This window comes from Monopterus albus, unplaced genomic scaffold (assembly GCF_001952655.1).
Source record: "Monopterus albus unplaced genomic scaffold, M_albus_1.0 scaffold20.1, whole genome shotgun sequence".
Classification (NCBI taxonomy): Eukaryota; Metazoa; Chordata; class Actinopteri; order Synbranchiformes; family Synbranchidae; genus Monopterus; species Monopterus albus.
In genome coordinates, this window is record NW_018127900.1 from 2,805,193 (window position 1) to 2,827,119 (window position 21,927).

The 21,927-nt window shown below is 39.5% G+C and overlaps 2 protein-coding genes across 15 annotated transcripts in view; both read left to right on the top strand.

Annotated features, from left to right (window-relative positions):
* Positions 1-5,303, top strand: part of kcnip3b (Kv channel interacting protein 3b, calsenilin) — a 42,180-nt gene extending 36,877 nt beyond the window's left edge. For 4 of the 6 annotated variants that reach the window (XM_020593789.1, XM_020593791.1, XM_020593794.1 and 1 more), the window contains 7 exons: positions 1,283-1,285; positions 1,843-1,967; positions 2,059-2,128; positions 2,589-2,767; positions 3,214-3,318; positions 3,468-3,530; positions 4,710-5,303. In XM_020593789.1, coding sequence (XP_020449445.1) covers positions 1,283-1,285; positions 1,843-1,967; positions 2,059-2,128; positions 2,589-2,767; positions 3,214-3,318; positions 3,468-3,530; positions 4,710-4,757 — 593 coding nt within the window. In that variant the 3' untranslated portion in view covers positions 4,758-5,303. The remainder of the gene's footprint in view (positions 1-1,282; positions 1,286-1,842; positions 1,968-2,058; positions 2,129-2,588; positions 2,768-3,213; positions 3,319-3,467; positions 3,531-4,709) is intronic. The other 2 variants (XM_020593790.1, XM_020593793.1) reach the window with 1 other exon arrangement.
* A 1,101-nt stretch (positions 5,304-6,404) lies between these two features.
* The window catches only part of slc23a2 (solute carrier family 23 member 2), a 31,202-nt gene continuing 15,679 nt past the window's right edge, over positions 6,405-21,927 (top strand). The window contains exons 1-6 of one of the 9 annotated variants that reach the window (XM_020593732.1): positions 6,405-6,715; positions 11,124-11,154; positions 16,747-16,795; positions 18,941-19,167; positions 20,606-20,704; positions 21,690-21,806. In XM_020593732.1, the coding sequence (XP_020449388.1) occupies positions 11,152-11,154; positions 16,747-16,795; positions 18,941-19,167; positions 20,606-20,704; positions 21,690-21,806 (495 nt within the window). In that variant the 5' untranslated portion in view covers positions 6,405-6,715; positions 11,124-11,151. Of the gene's footprint in view, positions 6,716-11,123; positions 11,155-14,695; positions 14,759-16,746; positions 16,796-18,940; positions 19,168-20,605; positions 20,705-21,689; positions 21,807-21,927 lie in introns of those variants that run through there. The other 8 variants (XM_020593735.1, XM_020593738.1, XM_020593733.1 and 5 more) reach the window with 8 other exon arrangements.

Sequence of the window (21,927 nt, forward strand, 5' to 3'; positions counted from 1 at the left end):
CTAAATTGTTAACATTTTTTGATTTAGTGGGATATAAGACTGCAGTGTTTATGTATAAAGCCAGGAGCAATTTATTACCTGGTGGAATTCAAAAACTATTTAATGAAAGGGAAGGGGGATACAATTTAAGGGGTCAGTTAAATTTAAAAATTCATGCTATACGTACAACCAAAAAAAGATTTTGTATTTCCATAAGTGGGGTAAAACTATGGAATAATTTAAGTGTGGATATAAAAGGTAGTAATAGAATTGATGAGTTTAATCAGAAATATAAAGGTATGTGTCAATCAAGATATATTCAAGAACAGGCTTAATGATTAATTAGATGGAACATTGTGGGTGTGGTGTATGAATGTTAACACTTTGTAATAATTCTTTAGTATATTACTTGTGTGGTGTAGAAGATAATTATTTAAGAATGTAATTATGTAAGAATGTTAACAATCTGTAATAATTTTTTAGTATATCACTAGCGTGATGTAGAACAAAATTATCTATGTAGAGATACTGCTTGCAAACCAATGATGGTAAGATGATGTCATGGGGTAGGACTGGATAAGTCTAACTTCTTCCTACTCCATTCAAGCATGTACTAGGTATAAGCACATTGGGATAGGATTAGCATTTGTGGATATGTGTGAAATTATGTGTGTTGACATATCGACTATCTTTACATGCTTGAAAGAATAAAATCAATCAATCAAAAAAAAACAACATCCCATTAAAAGCTATTCAATCCATTCAGTTAAGATTTCTTTTTTGTTAAGCTACTGTGCTCTCGTACTAAAGGGAAAAATATCATCACCAAATAATTTGGGGTTTAACTATTTGTTTAGAATAGTTTAAAATATGAGACCGATTTTGTATTTTGCACATTGTCCCATTTTCTCTGTGGGAGAAACTTGTGGTGAAGTAGGTCAGAGGTCGTCTCCTGCCGCCTCCTTCTCACTTTGTGCAGGACTGAACTAACTGTCTTAGTTAAGAGTGGTTCACCTCCCTTCTTCAGTTCCCTTCTTGGTAGTTTTTGTTTATGTTTCACAGTATATCACATTTCACTGCTCTGCTGGATGTTTTATCAGAATCAAGCTTGAGTCTTTCCTGCTGGACTGCTCAGCACCCATCATAGAAACCTCTCAGTGTCCGATCTGACTTGACTTGTTTTCTTTGCTTTGTTTTTTCTTCCTCTTGCTATCACTTTCTCACTGTTCTCCATTTACTCTTTCACTCCATCTTGGTGTCCACACCCCTCCTCCTTCTCCTCCTCTGTTCTCTCTGTCTAAAGATGGTGAGTATGGTACCCATAGAAAGAAACTTAACTTTAGTGCAAGAAAACTTCCCTCCTTTTTTTGAATGTTGTTTTCCCAGACGTGCAGTGCTCTCTTAGTGTGTGTGAACTGGTAACCAATAATCCCCTAACACTGACTTGTGCATTTGTGATATGTTCTGTCTTCAACTGAATTTCTCAAATTCGGATTTTCTGCCATGGCTTTTTTAAAGATCAAAACCATAGTTGTTAGGTGACAGTTCCATCATAAGGAAAGTATCTCCTCTTGTTTTTAACTCCCTCATTCACCTGCATTTTGTTTCTGTTTTTTTTTTTTGTAAATCTTTTGCCCACACTCACACGTTTTCCCCACCTGCTCTATAATAAATGCCTTTCTGATGAATGTGAGATCCCGCCCCTTCCTGAATGTTGACCTGCATCCACACACTCAAAGTCTGCCCCATCCTCCCTCTTCTCCTCTTCATCCTTCCCTCTCTACATCACTTGTCTCTCTTTCTTTTCTCTCTCCCTGTCTGTCTATCCATCTCTTTTTCTCTCTCTCTCTCTTTCTCCCACAGACAGCAGCGACAGTGATTTGGAGCTGTCAACAGTGCGTCACCAACCGGAGGGGCTGGACCAACTGCAGGCTCAGACCAAATTCACCAGGAAGGAGCTTCAGTCTCTGTATCGAGGCTTCAAGAACGTATGCTTCTAATTAGTTTGCTGCTATTACTATGCTTTATATAGACTTGAATTATTCTAATATGTCTATTTTTTCCTCCTCTCTTGAGCAGGAGTGTCCCAGTGGGATGGTTGATGAGGAGACATTCAAGTCTATCTATTCTCAGTTCTTTCCCCAAGGAGGTTAGACAATAAAACAGTCTCCTTTCTTGTTCTCGCTTATTGGGGGTTGTGTGAAAATTTTAACAAAAATGCACTTGTAATTTTGGCTTCTGTCTTTTTTTTTACATATAATGTGCCTTTGTGGTGTTGGACATTGCTGGCCAGCTAGGTCCTTTTAAAAGTTGTGTTTTTGGATTGTTTTTATGTGTGTAGGTGAGTTGTCTCTGTGTTTTGTTTGAGAACTTGTTGTGTTGAATCGCCCATTCAGGCGAAAAACAAGAAGTATCTTCAAAAACATTAAATTGTAGTTAATAAAAATTGTCTCTCAAAGCAAATATTAATAACCCCGGGAGTAAAACATTATGTCCAACTCTCCCCTCCAACTCCAATAAATGGATTTTATTTATTTATTTAGCAGTTTTTGGTGCTTTGTCGAAAAATGGGACGCTGCATCATTGACACTGACTCCTTTTGTCCACAGATGCAACCACCTACGCTCACTTCTTGTTCAATGCATTTGACATCGACAGAAATGGCTCAATCCGATTTGAAGATTTTGTCATCGGCCTGTCAGTGTTGCTCAGAGGCTCGGTCACTGAGAAGCTTAACTGGGCCTTTAACCTCTATGACATTAATAAGGATGGCTACATCACCAAAGAGGTATTGTGAATAATGGGATATGCAACCTTTTGACCTCATGCAAATGTCATAATTGAGATGATTCCTCCAACACAGTAGAAACAGTCTGTTCTGCCTCTTATGAACAGAAAGTCTTGGAGCAAGTTAAATATTACAAATGAATGGATTAGACATGCACTGAGGGCCTGGGCAACAGTTAGGGAGGAACTGGGTATGAAGATGCTGCTGGATTCGGAGTGAATGTTTGTCAAATATCCAACTTAACTGCAGTGTGGTTTGGAATGGGAGGCCCTCATCACTAACATGTATATGCACGATGAACCACAGCACAGAACGTGTAGCCAGTCTAGCTCAAGTTGAGTTTCATTCACATATTGTAGTTTATAAAATAAAAATCTAGTCACAGTGGGTGAGAAACAATAAGCTGATGTTTTAACTCTTTCAGTTTGCTTCTGTCTTCTCTTCAGGAGATGCTGGCGATTATGAAATCGATCTACGACATGATGGGGAGGTACACCTACCCTTGTGTGCGAGATGAAGCTCCCTCTGAACATGTAGACAAGTTCTTCCAGGTTATGAGTTCACACAAATTAAAAAAAACACGTGCAGTGTTACAAGACCTCTTTTCACTTTCTACTCAAAGTAGCATCACAGAATTCTGTAAAATTCTCTCACTATGTCCTTTCTCTCTGTTTTGCTGCTTCTTTTTTCCCCCCCATAGAAAATGGACAAAAATCGAGACGGTGTAGTGACTATCGAAGAGTTCATTGAGACCTGTCAGAAGGTGACTCTTTTTCACCCAGTCCCACTATCAAAGACAAAATCACAATTACTCATCAACACAAAAAGTGTACAACAGGTCTGTGACCCTGACAACATCATGTCATGGTTAATCAGGCACTAATATCCGTATCCAACCATACGTTACAGCATCACTCGTGTTTATGAGAAATACCTCACTTTCACCATTACCTTTCCTGACAGTTTGAGATGATCTGTCTGTGTGTTTAACTTAACCCAAATTCAAACATTGAGCAATAAAGTTGCTGCAGCTTTGCAGCTGTTCTAATATGACTCAATCCATAAGGGCCAAGGACATACAAAAAGAGTTTAGATACTCTTTTAGGAGAATTGCACTAACTTTAATATTAAAATTATTAAAAGGTTTTATCTTAAAAACATTTTTATTACAATTTACAATAAATACCACAATACCACTGTGTAAAACTACTGCAAGTAAGACTAAGACAATGATCCTTGTCCTCACATTCAACTATTGCACATTTTGGGTTCATCCCCAGTTCACAGCTGTTTGTTTTTATATAACCCATTGACCAAGCTGTCATGTTGTCAGTCACTTTTCTTGCACTGAAACAATATTTTAAAAGCAAGTTTTTGAATATTGGCTTTATATAGTCTGAACTTGTTTTAAAAGCATTTCAGATACCATAATTCAATGGTATTAAGAAGATTTTTCTAATTCTAAACTGTACAGTCACAAATTTACATGGATATTTAATCTGTATGATTTCATCTTCTGCTGCCACCAGCAGTTTGTCCCTTTCAGGTTAATGTAGGATTACAGCACCTTATAATCCATCAAGGGAATTCAGGTTTGCGACTACACTAAATACAATATACTGACTTTTCTCCATCTCAGGCTCTTTTTTGGATGCTGGTGTGTTTCTAAAAATAAATGTACATTGTCATATTATATTTCTGCCTCCACTGGATTAGTATGGAAACTCTGCTTTTTATTTACCCACTGCCATGGTGAATGATGTTAGCTTTATTTAACTAAAACATACTCAGATGGCTGAACTGATTCTGTTTGGCTGTTCTGTAACTAAAAACTCTGAGTTAGCCATTTCAGGGTTTTTGAACTCAGAGTCCAAGGTTAAATTCCCAGTTTTTAAAATAGTTTCTGGAATAGGCCCCTGAACTTTCTTATCATTTTTTCCAGGACGAGAACATCATGAACTCCATGCAGCTGTTTGAGAATGTGATATGAGGAATCAGGATGCTCTCAGCTGTTGTTTTTCATTAGCCCAGGAGCACAACTCACACACAAACACAGCACACCCATACCTTCACACTAAACATGACATCCTGGCACATACAATAATGGATGCACTGTAAAGATGGAGGAAGTAGATGTTTTTTTGCCTTTCTTGCCATGCTTCTTTAGCTGTATCTTGCAACTGCTTCTGGATAAAAATGATTGCTGCGTAGAAAAGAAGAGCTTCCTGGGTAAAGTCCCCACACATCCAGTGTATTTTTGTGTCCGCAGCGAAGAAACCGAAGAGCCTTTTGTGCTTTTATCATCAGACAACCAAAAAGGACTGAAGAAGCTTACAAGAATCCACTGACCTGAGCACACAAGGATGCTACCTTTAACACTACTCCACCTTGCCTCACTATCATACACACTTTCTTTTATACATACACACACAGACCTGCTGTTTTCTCAAGAGGTCTTAGACCAATGGATGAAGTGAACAAAGAGCAGCATGTAAAATAATAAACAAATCACAGTGACACTGAAAAAGAGAAATGACATAAAGCATGTCTGTCTTCAAATATGTGATGTGGAATTAGCTTGCACTACAATTGTAAGACTATGTATTATATGCACTGTAGATACCTGCACATGTACACCACTGATGGAAGCCAGTGTGTATGTATATATGTATAGTTAATAGTTGTATATCCTACGCAGTATTGGTCTCATCTGTGCTGCACTCAGTGATGGAATAGGACCAGAATTTGTTTTAAGAAATCTCTGTGTTAATCAGTTTAACACCATGTTTAGTAACAGCTCCTCACAGAATTTATATAGATATTCAGATGTTTCTTTCGTTTTTGTATTTGGAAGATTATGTTTAGCTGGTCAGATTGGCTAAGTTAGTCTGTGCAGTACTGTGAAGAAACAAAGACCTATTAAAAGAGTGTCCTCAAGCCAAGTGAAGGTTTTATCTTGGTTCTTCAGTATCTCTGAGCATGCTGACTCTAAGTGCCACAGTATTACGTACAGTATAGTAGGATCTTTGTGATGTCAGTTAATTAAAGATGCTGTTGACAGCTGTGCCTTCTCCTTTTTTTAATGCACATTTCCTTCCTACATTCAGATGATAAAGCAATCACATCAGTAGCTCTGACCCAGGGGTCCTTTGGTACCGTGGCCATGTGCCTGGTATAGATCTCATCAGTAATCCTTCTATTAGTTTGTACATAAGTATAAAGTAGTATAAAATGGAAACACTCAAGTAAAGTACCTCAAAACAGTGCTTTAGTAGACTTCTTATCCAATCTTGTGCCAACTTGGTTATGCCAGGGCAAATACCCCATCAAATGTGTGGATATAGGCCAGTAACGGCAGTGCAAATAAACAACCATCAGATGGCAGTGTGATGAAATACATAAGACTAATGGCACAGTTGAAGGCGAGCAGAAATACGACATTTTAATATTTCTGAGGGCAGTGAATGCTCTTGTTAAGTAACTGTAGAGCTCCAGAAAAAGTATGGGTAGCTTATGCAACAGAATGTTAGGCATCTAGACCGAGGAGGGAAGGAGGACTGCGTCACTTCGAGAACGCTCCTGATTGGCTGAGTCGCGCCTCCAAGGCGGGGTGAGAGGCAGGAACTTGACGCGACGTGCGTGATGACGAACATGAACCCGTGGCTTACGAAAAACGAAATATCTCCATGGGCTGCACGTTTAATACCAGCTTAAAAGCCCGTTTGTTGAAGAGAATCAGTGTGTCGTGGAAGAACTAGGCTTGAAGACGGTGTCGTCTCGTCATCATAGTCCTTTAAGTGTCTGTGCTATCCTCTGGCCTTAAATGAAGGCTGCCTTTGCCTCCTTTCCCTCCGCTCAGCTTCAACAACACAAACCACGGGGGCTAGCCAAGGGACGTAACATTAGCCGAGACGGGAAGTGAGCTTCGTCTTCTCTTTCATCGGGCAGGTGAGTAAAAAATGTGCCATTCTTAATCCCATGAGACAGACTTAATGGGAATTTCTGCTTTGCGTAGCTTCTCCTCGTCGTCGCAGCCGGGGCTCAAGTTGGTAATTGATAATAAGAAGCGTTTAGAGATATAAAGGTCTCCATCTGGTAGCAAAAGGACTTTGTGGTCCCACCGGTGTGACCGTGCATGCTGCTGATGCTTAAGTGTGACCATAAAACAAGGCCCAGTTAGCCTTGCTCATCCTGATCATCCTCCACTGTTTACCATTCATCTGTAAAGCACGAAAGAGCATTGTGGAAAATATATTTCAGGCAAAAACTATTGCTTATCCTTATGGTGTGGAGATCAGATGCCTCAAGGTTTTTGTATAGGAGTGCTGTATTGTGACTAACACTCAGGGAGGTTAAACATGCATCGCAAATTGACTTGTATCACTTAACCTACCCCAAAAGGTAGAGCAGGTAAGAAAATACAGCAACCAGACAGGGACATTAGAGCTTATTTGGCCATTAGGTTTTATTGGCTCCTGATGATGAGGTTGTCCTGGTTGCTGATCACTGGTGTTTGTGTGTTTATGCTTAACAGTGCCATTATGTATGCTTGTGCATCTGTCAGAGTCAAACACACGTTATTAAAAAGATATATTTAAAGCTACTCTGCTTAATTCATTTTCTTCCTAGAGGGTGAAGAGAGACTCAAAAGGAACTGACATCATAAGCTGCTTCAAACTGTTCTTTGCCCCCTCTCGCCACATCTCTCTTCTTAGCCAGGATACAAAATATGGATGACTGGTTGTGACAAACTGTACAAAAGGCAGCAACCAGTTCAAAGACTGTGTTAGCTGACTAGCAAGTTAATTTGGCAGTCTTAATAGAATGCTCTGCTTACTGCTAATGTGTCACAAAGCACTAATATTACAAAAAGCTTGAATTACTCCCAAAATTAAAGTCACCAATTTAATACAGTGTTAAAACCCAGTCTTTGTTACATCTAAAATACAGTTGTATGCAAAGGTTTGGGTAGTTCTGGGCAATTTGTTGGGGTTTTTTCAGTCTGTGACACTGGCTGCAAGGACATAGGGAAGAACGGATTTCACTGAATATCAGTAAAGTCATGCATTGGTCAAGGAAGTGAAACTGAACAGTCTAGCTTCTACAACAGGATAATAGTCCTAAGTAGACCAAAATCTACTATGAACTACTTGAGGAAATGCAGGCTGAAATTTTTGGAACAGCCCTTACAGTCCCCTGACTTGAACGTCTTAAACATGCTGTGTCTGCCAGATAGCTTTTACCTTGTCACCATTAATTCTAGTGTGTGCAGATGTAACAGCCTCTCGCGGATCAAGTCTTTCAGCACCATTTGTTGATACTGTAATAAAACCAAATGTATATCTTTATGTGTTGAAACTCAGTACTGCAGCAAGGAGCTTTAGGAGACTGGTAGAATGAATATGACAGACTATCCAACGTGGAATGAAAAACAGCTGCATTTTTTTTTTCACTGAAACGTGGCTGCACAGCCATCAAGCTGGATGAGCTAACTTGATACTTAGTGGATGGACTCCCTGCCCAGTAAGGCACTGTGCGTATAGGGAATGGTGTATGAATCCTGTGGTTGTGTCCAGACTTGTCCATAATGTCTTTTCTCTGTTAAGTCAGTCACACACTGTATGACTCTTATTGATCATATACTATTTATTAACTCACACTATACATTTAAACTGGCCCGACCTGCAATCTGCAACACAGCTGACCAGATTTCTGACATGCCAGAAATCCATCCGAGCAGTCAGTAGCTAAAGATGTTTAATAAACATGCAAGTAACAAATAACAAGCTGACAGATCCAGGTTACATGATTGACATTACTAATGAGCAAATAATACCATTTGACACATATCTCTGATTAATGGTACACTTCAACCCATCCAGACATCATAAACAGGTCAACAATCTTCATTAAGGTGACATGAAGTGGCGTGTAACACGTTAAGCTGTCATAGAGATATGTCCAACCCATCAAGAAGTCACAAGCAGATACATTAACCTGGCATAAGATGACACAGTATTAATTTGATGTGAGTGTCCATAGATGACAGATTAAATAACTGTGTACTGTCAGCTGTTAGACAAATAAGCAAAACTAATGAATCTCAGTAAATGAGTATAGTGAATAAAATGAACTTAAACAGATACAACTACTACAGGCATATAAAGATTTATTATATTTAAACCTTACATTGTGTACACACATCAACCAATCAATAAATTTTATTTGTATAGCGCCAAATCACAACAAAAGTCATCTCAGGACACTTTACAAAGTAAGGTCTAGACCTTACTGTTATCAATATTATTACAGAGGGAAAACCCAACAAATCCCCCTTGAGCAAGCACTTGGTGACAGTGGGGAGGAAAAACTCCCTTTAACGGAAGAAACCTCCAACAGACCCCGGCTCTTGGTGGGCGGCCTTCTGCCTCGACCGGTTGGGGTGAGTGGATAGAGGAGAGACAAAAGAAGAAAAGCAACAAGACACAACAATCAAACACTGATCAGGTCAATGTGGCTGGTGACTGCTCGTCTAGTGATGTGTAATGGTGGCATATAGAAGCATAGGGAGAGAGAGGAGAGGAGAGCAGAGCAGGAGGGGAGGGGAAAGAAACTCAGAGCATCATGGGGCCCCCCAGCAGCCTAGGCCTATAGCAGCATAACTAAGGGAAGGCTCCGGGTCACCTGATCCAGCCCTAACTATAAGCTTTATCAAAAAGGAACGTCTTAAGTCTAATCTTAAAGGTAGAGAGGGTGTCCGCCTCCTGAACTGAGACTGGGAGTTGGTTCCATAGGAGAGGAGCTTGATAGCTAAAGGCTCTGCCTCCCATTCTGCTTCTGTGGACTCTAGGAACCACAAGTAAACCTGCACTCTGAGAGCAAAGTGCTCTGTTAGGATGATAAGGCTCTACGAGGTCTTTAAGATACGCTGGAGCCTTGTCATTAAGGGATTTGTATGTTTTTGTACTTACAGTTGTTCATAGATGCACATGCCACACTAGGCTCTCTCAATGAGATTTTCAGATCTGACAGATGGCAGTTACACTAAAAACAAAGTTCAGGACATACCCAGAATGGTGGCCCAGACATGCAGTCACAGAAGCCCTGTTTCCACCAGAGAAACTTTCCCCAGTGAGCAGGAGCCTTTTTCAGAATGCAGTTCCTCTACCTCCACTGGAGTAACCAGGATCTAAATTTATTCATTTCAGCTTTGCCTCCATTCTGTCCTCCACCACTGGAATTTAACTGTAGCGAACATTTTACATGTAGCATTCTTACACCCCCGCTGCCGACTGTCATGCTCATACGTCAGCGGGCTAATTTGTTTAATCTTCCCCGGGCTTTGGCCCTGCTCTGAAATGTCAAATCAACTCACTCGAGGGACTTGGGGCCCCAGGTACAGTTCTTAGACTAATTCCTGGGAATAGGGATGCCAGTGCTGACTGTACAAGTAAATTGCCCCCACTGTGGCTGTTGCTTTCCCTCTGTAAAGAAGTTGATACTGTACAGGAAGCTTATTTGAGATCCTGTGCTGAATCATTGCAGTTCTCTACAGACTACAAGTAAATTTTGCATCAACATCGAGGCTACCATGCATCTTGCCTTTGTGAGGGTCACCTCACAGGATGTCAAGCCAGACTGGGACAGGAACAGGCACACTTGGGTGAACTGAGTTGCATGAATGGATTTCAGGCCCTCTTTGCTGTAGGCGACATGACTAAGATTACATTGTATTGCTGGATCGTGCTGTGCCTTCCCACTGTATTGTTTATAGTTGTGTGTGTGTGTGTGTGTGTGTACGTGGTGTTGTATGGTGGGTGGTAATGGTGATATTTTAGCATGTCTTTGAGCAGCATGCCCTGAAATAACACTGATTTGTGTTTTATCTTTGCAGGCTGCTTACTGGTTTGTTGCTTTTTTGCTATGTAAATAAAAATCAACATTGTCTTTAATGGCCAAGTATGTTTGAACATATAGGAATCTGACTCCAGTACAGAGGCTCTCAATGTGTTGTAAGGCAACTGGAATAGAATATAACAGAGTAAAGAATTCAAAAATAGAGCAATAAAAATTTCAAAGAGGAAATGTGTGCAATCAAAAAATAGGAATGAGACAGCATTTATAAATACATGCACACAATACTGCAGAAACGCTTTCAGTCTGTACACAGTAGTGCTGCTCCAGTAGTGAAGTCAGTTGTGTTCCAATCCAGCTGGCGTAGCCTTGTTTCAGTCCTTGCTGGTCACCTTCAGGCTAATCATGTTTTGCATGTAGAGCAATGTGACCTTGTTGCATGTGGATAACCTTGTTGTAGGCATCATCCACTGATCTCTATTCTCTCTTGCTCTGGTATCAGGTCTGTCTGTGAGGAGCCCCACCCAGTGATGGTAGTACTCATATCTCTTCTTGGCAGTGTTTCCTTATCTCTCTGATCCTTTTTGTTGTGTGTGTGTCCTGTCCCGTCCCTGTTATAACTACATTGCTTCACATGAACCACAAAACATCCACTTTAATGTGTATGTGTGTGTTTGGTAACAGTTCTACTTGAGAGCTGAACAATTAAGTAATGGATTGTTACTGGTTCCAGTTGAGGATTTGATTTGATATTTTTCTTAGGACAGGACAAAATGAAACTCGCTGTTGTCTGGTTTGTGACCCCACTGCAGTTGGTGGACAAACAGACAAACACGCTGTCTGCTGTTAGCCGCAGATTGTTTATGAGGTAAAGAGGCATCGCTGTGTAACACCACTGGATAATTAGAGTGAGCTAAGTGCTTCTGAGTCATTCCGACAACTCCCAAAAGAGTGAGACATTTCACTGGTAAAACTATTGATCGATCACACATCAATGATGGAAACGTAGCACGTTTTTTTGGGGTGGTTACGAAGAGCCGTCATCTTTTACATTATACTGCATAGGAACTTTCATTAGCTTTTTGTATTGTTTTTTTTAGAGTATTGCCAGATGTGCAAATAGGGTTCTGCAACACAAGGATTCACTGACTGGTTGCTGGAAAAAAGACTGCACTGAACATCTCAGGTTAGGCATATTGACCTGATCCCTATAAATCTGTCAGGGACTGACTGAAGGTAATCGATCTCCACAGTTACTGTGCAAACAAATGAAACGGGTTGTCCCGCTGTGGGTACCAGCAGGAGTCTAGCTCTGGCAGAATTAAAGGATTTTATCAACTTCAGGAGGCAACAGTGGATGCCTTTAGTCTTAAATATGCCTGTTAGGCTTGAAGAATGTACAGTTACAGTAAAGTTTTTGTGGTATTCAACCTTTAAGGCCCATTTATGTGCTGCTGATGGCATGCTGTGTGGGAACAAGTGTTGCTTTGAGAAAGCGATGGAAATACAATTAACCTGATCTAAATGTAACTGTCTTTTCTGCTGCTTTGGTTTCTTCAACTGAGAAATGTGTACAGTACAGCTAGGGAGTCCATCTGCTGTTTAACTGTAAATTACTAAATATAGCAAGATTATTTTGGCTTTACACCAACCAGGACATTAATAAACCTAAATGCACAGTGTAAGTTAATTTTTTTTATGTGGAAATGGTCTAAATTTCAGCTACAGTAATGAAACTCGGTTATGTATAAGGTCTTAATTGCACTTTTTTTTCCCCAAGCTGTCTTTAACATATTTGTGTTGTTCTGGGTCAAGGAAATTTACTCTACATGAGACATTAAAGGATTTGCTTAGTCATTCCACCACCAACCTATTGGTGGACGTCAAGGTCATACTTGTCTCCTTTCCTGGTAACTAATAAATTCCAGGGAGAAGAGTTTATAATGAGCCTGTCTCACACACTGAGATGCAGAGGTTACAGTGACTCATATGAATACACTGATTCAGCAGTTTGACATTTTAGAAAATTGTATCACACCTGTTTCTGTCCTGTGAGACGCAGGTTACAAAAAAGATGAATAGCAAGTTTTATTAATCAGAGGTCTCCCTCTGAAATGAAAACACTGTAGGGTAGCTGAGGGACAAGAGTGTCTTGGTGACTTTTTTTTAAAGCCATGTTAACAGCACACATAGGGATGTTGGTGTGGTCCACCATGGATATTCAAGATGCCCAGGGAATGGATCACGGTCACCAATTGGTTGATATCTTACGCTTTTAGTTAAATGGCGAAACCCCTGGATTTCTATCAACTTTGGTCCCATCAGCCTTTTTCTGTTTTCAGGACTAGTTAGCAAATGTTAGAAGGGTAATGCGCTAACATGGCAAACATTACACCTGCTTACATCAGCAGGTTAGCACTCTGCACCACTAGGTTGGACAGATTTACGTCACCTTGCGTTGTCCTCTTCTTCTGCAGTTCTTTAATTTGTTCTTCATTATCTCGACAAACCAACTCCTAATAGTCGCACAGTGGATGGATATGCATATTTGCATGTTCTTTTTGTTTTTCTAATATAATTTGCACTACTTTTTAATGGCAACAAGGCTAGTGTACGCCTTGTAATGTCACATTCTCTGTGTTTCAGTAGTCAAGGCTTGTGCACTGTAGAAAGAGAACACAACCAAATGACTACTCAGATTCCTTAATGGCTGCATAACCAGTGCAGCTCAAACATGTGCACCTGTTTTTGTGTCTACTAGCTGCACGAATCAGCAGATCAATTCAAACAGTCATGGTCTTGTCAGCTGTGTAAAGGATGTCTTGCTAAGAGGTCTGGTTGTTTGTGATTGATTAGTATTGATTGTTATTTCCACAGACAGCTGATGCAATACTCTGGCATTGAGTGACAAATGAGTATTATCTGCTTGACTTGGGCAAATGAAAAGCCCAACCCAGAAATGAGTAACCGTTTTGCATAAAAGGTCAAGTGACTGTGTAATTATTTTCTGACCGCAGACCTCGCCAGGTGATTTTATTCTTTAGTTCCTCTTCTGTGTTTGACGGTGTGCTGCTGGATCAAATCCAGATTCTGTGTTTCTGAAAGTCCCTCCAAACATGTACAACCACAAATGCTGCATCCACAAAATGTCAGTTGGTTGTGGACATTATCTGGGCTCAGGCTGAGAAGGTGAGCAAGTCTGGGGATGGACAGACTACTCTGTCAGTTTTCATATAAAGTGATTATTTTTTTAAGCACAAAAGTTTTAATAAAAATCTGTAATGCTAATAAAATTTAAGAAATTAAACCAAAACCAATGGAAACTCTAAGAATAGTTATAAACTGCATTTGTACATTTGACCTTTTAAACTGAGGATTGAGCTTGGAGTGCTTCGCTAAAAATAAACACATTGACCTAGTTGAAAGGTTACAGCAAATGGACACCAAACACATGAAAATAGTTTCAATCAAACATTAAACCTTGATTTATTGGTGCTGTGGATGCATCAAGTGCAGCGATGTGTGATCAGACACTTAGAAGCTACTGTACAAAGGTTTGTAAAATTGTCATTAACTAGCGATTTAAAAGTCATGTTTCACTATCCTGACTTGTTATTGTTGTAGCAGTTCTAAGTAAATAATTATCCTCCTGCATGTCATGGTAGATTGTTTTTGTACTCCATACAACCATCATTGTTCTGAGCAAATAAAATGAATAAATAATTGTCTACGGTTGTTCTCCTTTCGGTTCACGCTGTTCAAAGAAAATTTCTGCCACTTGAGCAGTGTACAAACAGATTAAACAGCAACTAAGAATTTAATCTTGTAATTTAATAAACCGGGGGGATTAGACTGACAAAACAAGCTGAACATGTTATCCTGGTTCTCAGATGTTGTAATGGGCACTATTTTACAGTTGTTGTTTTTTTTTTGGTTATACTTTAAATAAAAATACAATTATTGAGAAAAATCACTGGTTTCTATTATTCTATTATTAAAAATCTGTTTCATATTGTGAATTGATAGTGGTCTGTGACTGAGACATTGTTTTCTGTGCCTTTTAAAAATCCCCAGATCTCTCTACTCTCTGCAGACGACATAGTCTAGCCTTCATGACTGAACTACAGCCAAACATCTGTAAGGGATGGAGTTGATATGTATGCACACTCTCACACAGATTTAGTCCTAGATATGAAACCACCAACACAAACTGGTGTGAAGTTCCACAGAGCACAGAATAAGCTGGTGCAGGATCCACAGATGATGTTACCATGGTTATAGATCCAGGTGGTACCTCTGTCCACCTGTGTATTCTGGGATAAGTTAAAATTACCACCGCTGTCATCTCTGTTTTCGTCCTCGCTCTGGTTTCTGCCTTTTTTTTTTGTTTGTTTTTTTTGTTTTTTTATTTCCTCACAAAGATGGTACTGTCTCACAAACCACACTTGTGCTGCTTTTATATTTTGCATGATAAGAAATGTTGGTTTATGTTTGTGCAACTGCTGGCTTCCTCTGTTTATGTAATCACAAGTTCACTTTTGGTTCTGTCTTTGGTTATTTTTCCCCCCTGGTTTTGTGATGTTTTGGATTTGTGTGTGTGTGTGTGTGTGTGTGTGTGTGTGTGTGTGTGTGTGTGTGTGGCTGTAAATTGTGGAGACCAGTTAGATTTATGCCAATGAAATGAAGACATTTTGGTCAGTTGTCACTTCCTCACACCCTTTCAAAGGACTATTTGAGGGTTAAGATTGGGATTTTAGAGTTGAGTTTAAGAATTAGATTTAGGGGAAGGGGTGGGATTAGGCATTTAGTTGTGATGGTAAAGGTTAGTGTAAGGGGCTAGGCAATGCATTACGTCAATGAGTGTCCTCACAAAGATGGCTTTAAGTGCCTGTGTGTGTGACAGAAAACACAGGGATGAGGAGAGGTTCATTTTAAGCTGTGATGTTGCAGTAGCATCACTCTTCTGTTGTTGGCACATGACTCATCATCATTAGTCACCCAGAGGCTTCTGGGAAATGTCTTGTCATGCTCCACATTTCATAGATAACTCAGAATAGAGAGATCTACATGCTGGGCATCACTGAGTTCCAGCTTTATGCTATGTGTGTGATGTATTCTCTGGTCAGAAAATGACTTGTATGACTTTATAATGATTTTTGTCATCATGTGGCATTGTTAAAGGTTAATAGTGGATTTATTTAAGTCTACAACCAGTAGGCTTTTAATCGAATTAAACACTAAATCAGCAAAAATTCTGAAGTCATTTTTCATTAAGCAAAAATGCCAAAAATTCTCTGGTTGCAGCCGAGGTCTGAAATTAAACTTTTGACTCACTGGCCAAGGTTCCTGGTAGATGGAAAAACCGGCTCAGCAAATTATTATTTTTTATTTATTTTTTTTATACCAGCCAATTAGTTGCATTTTTGTGTATATTTTTGTTTCAGTATTTCATTGGAGTAATAGGTTATGTTAAATGCAAACTTCAACACAGTAAAATGTAAAGCAAAATGAATGTATTGATTGGTGGGAGGAGGTGGGTTGTCATGGGGGTTGACACTCTCTGTCTCCGACACAGACAGAGGACAGAAGTAGAACTCCTGTAAATCAAAATGCAGTAGACACTCTCAGTATAGTGTTTTATTACATGACTATTTTGGTACAAATGTTTACCCGCCAATAGCAGACAGTGAGATTTAGTCGCCAAACAGAAAATCTACCCGCATTTGGCGCTTGGTGGGTGTTTAATTTTGGACCCTGGTTGCAGCTTCTCAAGTGTGAGAATTTGCTGCTTTAAGACTGAATATTTTTGGGTTCTTGATTGTGAATTGAAAACAAAACTAGGCATTTGAAGATGTCAACATGGGGGAAAATGGGAAAATGCTAATTGGTTGTTTTTGGCATTTTATAGACCAAGAATTTAATGGATTAACTGAGAAAATGGTCTGAAGAGCAACACACACACTAATAACTTTTGCTTAAATGCTGTCTGTCAAATTAACTTCTCTCACCTCCCTCCTTATCCTTGACCCCGTTGCCTCACTCTTGTCTGCCTCCTCCCCCTTCTCTTCTTCTTTCCTCTCGTTTTCCACATATTCCCTTCCTTTTCTCTTGCCCCTTCCACACAGATGCTCCCAGCTGCCCAGCTTGACAGGAGCGATGGGATGTGTCAACTAGGTATTACACCTATCCCAACATTTTACACTGCAAGCAGGGAGACTGGTTGGGTGGGAAAGAATATTTGGGGAATTTTTAAGAAACTGTAAATGTGACATAGAAGAATGGTCATGAAAAGGCGCATGACAGGTGGCACTATTTAGTCTGTAGTGGCACACAGTAGATTAACGGCCACTACTGTACTTTCAGTAAAGATATCTGTACTCGCGCTGTTTTTAAGGTTTGAATAATTTGAGGAATATCTTATTGCACTTTTTCTGATTTTTTTGTATAGTTGGTGAGCAGTAGAGAAGTCACAGGAAATGAAGAGACAGCTAGAAAATGAAATGATCAAAATATATTCACCAGGTGGACTCCTACCGCACATTTGTTGTTGTGTAATTGGTGTATTGTAACTCAAGGCTGTCATGGTGCCTCTATTTGATTTATTTGTTTAATATTATGGTTGAAATTGCAGTTATTTGTGCAAGTTAATCTCCAGGCCTATAGAACAGTGGTGGTCTCATGGGATAAAACATGTTGTTTTTTTTTGTTTGTTTGTTTTTTTAACCCAGGCACGGTTTATAGTAATATTTGCAATTTAAACTTTCCACTTTTTTCCCATATAGCTGTTTTAATAAGTTATTAATAATGTACATGCATAATAAAGCAGTTTCCAGACTGTTGTTTTAGAGGAATCGTGTGGAGATATTGTTTTTCAGTTGCCCAAAATGTGATTCATCCCCTGTGTATTTGTCTTGTGTAGCGAAACTGATAGTCGTGGTACATATTGTGCACCAAACCAGGCTGCATTTTTGTCTGATTAGTTTGTTCAACTTTATTTAATCAGGAATTCTTACACAGGTCAAGGTCACAACAGGACAATTGGGTCACAATGCAGTGTTATCACACACACACACACACACACGTATTAATAGTATGAGATTGTGCTTCAAGGCCCTCAGAAGACTAAGTGTCTCAGTTTCAGTTTGACTTGCAGTTGCAGATATTTTAGTGCTCAGTGTCAGTTTTTAAATGGTTTGATTGCACTTCTTCATATATGAAGGACAAGGCCAAAGCCCAAATGCAGGAATACTTGACTTACTTGTCCTTTATTGTGTTTGACAGATAGCTACATGTCAGCACTGAGCTCTTGGCAACTTTTTACTTTCTTTACATTCTCCACATTAATATGAGCAACAGCAAGTGAGATTTTGAATAAAAGCCGGTTGTACCGGTTGTTTCACATGACTTTTCCAGTTTCAGGCTGGACACGGATGACACAGGCCTTGTTCAATACAAACAGAAGCTGACATAACACCAGAAATCAGACAATACTGCATCATGCCTGCTGTGATAACCTGACATTCCACTCTCTCTGCCTTCCTCTTTTCTCAAATGATCATTGTTTTCCTCTCAGTCAGACGTATCTGTCTTTTCCCCAGCTTATTGCACAGTCTGGCTTCTGTTTTTGCCTCCTCTCTTTTAGTGTCTGTCCCCTTGTTGGCAGATGGTATTAATAAGTGAAGTATAGGAATTGTTTTCTTCTACTCGGTGCATTTTGTATTTCTCAATTACTTGAGAAATCAGACAAATCTTTTCTTAACTATTGGTGTAGGAGTGCAGCTAACAATTATTTTCATTATAGATTAAACTGGGGTCTACACAGTAGTGATAAAATGTTCATTGTCATTTCTTAAAGGCTGAGGTGATGTGTTTGTTAGTTTTACCTGACTAATGTGAAAACAAACTTAACAGATTTGGACCACAAGACAAAGAAAGTCTTCAGAGCTGAGAAATTAGAACCAGTAACCTCTTGGCAATTTTTCTTAAAAAGGGAATTACAAGGCTACTCTATTATATTAGTTGATTAGCTGTTTCAGTTCTAAGTTGGTGAAGTGACATTACCAGAGCCGATATCATGAACGTGCTCTCAGTCTGTTTAAAATATGTTTAAAGCGTATTGATTTATCTTTTTACTTGATAAATGTTTGCCGTTATTGTGTGCTTGTTGTCCAGAGTAAAGGGGGGGAAAAGAGCAATAAGACCTAACGAGCTGTTCGGGCTCTCTGATGTGATCAGACCAACACAATCAAGTCAAATTAGAACCCTTTAAGTGACAAATCAAGATATTAATCTTTGTGTTTATCCGTCTCTTTTTCCAAGCAGATAAGGCCATCCTGGATGATGTAACCAGACTGGAGTTTTCATCTGCAGTGGTCACAATAGAGCAAAACAGGGAGTGGACAGAGAAAGAAGAGGACGAGGACGACTACATCGAAGACACACAGATGGGTGTGGGGAAGAATACCAGCAAGTCGATGGACAGCAGCAGTGAGGGAGGAAAATATGAAGAGGAGGGCAAATGTGGTGCAGATTTCTACCCTATTCCGGTACACAACTGTGTTTAATTGTCTTTTTATTGTTAAAGAAATTTCCCACATTAAAAATTCCAGAGAGACATCATGAACAAGCCTGAAGCAGGCTCACATGCTGAACAAAGACAGGGTTGGGTCAGTGTGCATGCAACCTTCCTCTCCTCCAACCATCTCTGTCTTTCTTTGACTCGCACGCTCGGATTTGCTTTGTGTTTGGAATGTATTTATGTGTGTGGGTGGTCAATCACGCAAACCTTCAGCAGTTCAAGTTTGGCTGCTGACATTTGTGTCTCCCTCATTTCTTGTTTGTGACCCAGTGGTTAATAAAGGCAAAAATGCACATAAATAGGATTTTAAAACAGTAAAGTTAAATCTAAGATGGTGGTAATCAAAACGGAGCTAAACAACCTAGCAAAGTTACATTCATCTGTTGTCCAGTGCCATATCTGCTGGATGTGTTCACAGACAACTGTTTGCTAAGACATTGTATCAGCTTTAAAAGTCAGTGATATCAGTGGTGTTTTATAGCCTGTTCTCCCAAAAATATCTGTTAATGCAAGTTTAAATGATCTGCACAGTTTCCACCACTGCGTGAAACGAAGATAAAGCTTTAAACATCTTGACTGTGACCCTTGTTTGCACTCGGTAGGCTTCACCCGTGTCCTTTAGTAGAACACAAAGCAAAGGAAATGTGATAGAAACCTAAACTTTCCTTAGCATTTATGTTGTCCCATTGAAGTATTGTGAAGAGATGTTTGTCCCTTGGGTTACAGACATTCATCTCCAACAGTGCTGTGTGTTTAACCTTGTAGGTAAACTAGTCTGGCGACATGTGGAGAAGTCGGTCGCCCTCTCTGAGGTTTTCTCAGCAGGGATCTCATAGCTGCTATAAAAATCTCATTGTACCACAGTTTGCATACTGTTGTCTCTTTGCATCTGGTCCTTCAGGCATGACAATACTCAAAAGTTGTTTTGTGTTTAAGTATTTTTAATGGTTTTAATTTTCCTAACAATGATTTCTGTTTTATAATGACCTAAACTTTTTGAGTAACATGACCTGGATACCTTTGGGAAATACAGAGGATAAGCACACACTCTGACACCGCACTTAATCGCACACATACTCTGTGGAAGACATTTGGCTGTAGGGCGACAGATTTGCATCCTGTTGGAAGCACGTGTCTATGCCCAGGTTGCGACATGTAGTTCTGCCTTTAATTTGACCTGACACGTTTGTGGTTTTCACACAGCATACTATGGTGAATAGGTACTTGGACTTTCACAATCCTTCACCTCACCTGTTTTTATGTGGCTTTGTCAGCCAGACAAAAACTATTGACGTCATTCTCACAAGTTGGATTGCCAAAATGTAATTAAGATTTCTCTTTCATAGAAAAAATAACTGACACCATAAACCAATCTAAATTGTGTTCTTTTATGTTTGTGTGGTTAGGTGGTGGTAAATGGTTTGGGCGGTGCCAGTGGAGACCAGGATACTGAGAACACAGAGCTGATGGCCATCTACACTAAAGATAATCAAGGAGCAGAAAAGGTAACATGAGAACAAACATGGATAATCTAAACATAATTATCATGTGTCACTAGTTTTCCAGGATGCTAGTTTGCTCTCAGATAGACCTTTGTGTAAGCAGACTGACACATAGTCACCTGGTTTAAAAAGCTTACTCACAGTTACAGGTCCATATTTATACTGCATACTGTAATTTTATTTAATCACACTTGGCATCACACTTTCAATGACTTGTTTTCCTCACTCACCTTTCCCCTACATCCCCTATGTCGTTAATCCTTAAGATTTCAGAAATGGTGGAAGAGATTCTCATGTCTTTTACTTCAGTAGTAAAGTAGAAATACTCTGTGACAAAGGTAAATAGAAGTCCTGCATTCAGACTTTATTGAAGTAAAATTACAAGTCTTTCCAGCAAAATGTACCTGCAGCATGGAAATTAAGTGCTCAATGGGGCAGAGTGGCCTTTTTTCCCAAGTCTTGCATTATTATACTCTATGGTATTTTTAATATTACTGCTACATTAACACACAAGCAGTATTTTATTGTCAGAGCTAGTCAAAGTGGCTGTTGGGTATTTGAGTCTCTGAGGTGCAAGAGAAAAGATCTAATGATGAAATGGGTCCAGATATGGTCCGACTCATCAAACTAATTTCCTCTTTTCCTCCTCCTGTTTGCTTTTCTCCTTGTCACTGTGACTGCACATTTTCCATTGTTGGCAGAATGACGTCATGCTCTGTGCTCCTTCACTCAGTTTCACCATGACTTTTTTCCCCCCTCACATTCTTTTCATTGATAAAATGTAGCCTTCCTCATATCTACATGCTATTCTCACATCAACATTTGACACTGTTGGCTCCGTTTCTCTTTACGTTTGTATAAAGAAATTCTGATAATAGACTACTCTGACCTTTTCAAGCGAAGTGTACAGGATGTGGAATCAACATGTCAAGAAAGATATAAATTATGATGATTAGCATTCATCCTGTTTCTTTGTGTGTGTGTGTAGAGCTCAATGTCTGAGACGCTGGACAGCAGAGACGGTGTGGATGCAAGGAGAATGGATATGATTTATATCATTGAAGACACCCCACCCTGGTACCTGTGTGTGTTTTTAGGCTTACAGGTAAATGTACAGACTGAGGTGAACAATTTGTTTGTTTGTGTCTTCAGAAAGCTTCATGGCTGACTTTCTCTGTCTGTGTGTGCTTTCTTTGCCTGACTAACAGATGCGTGTAAACTGGAAT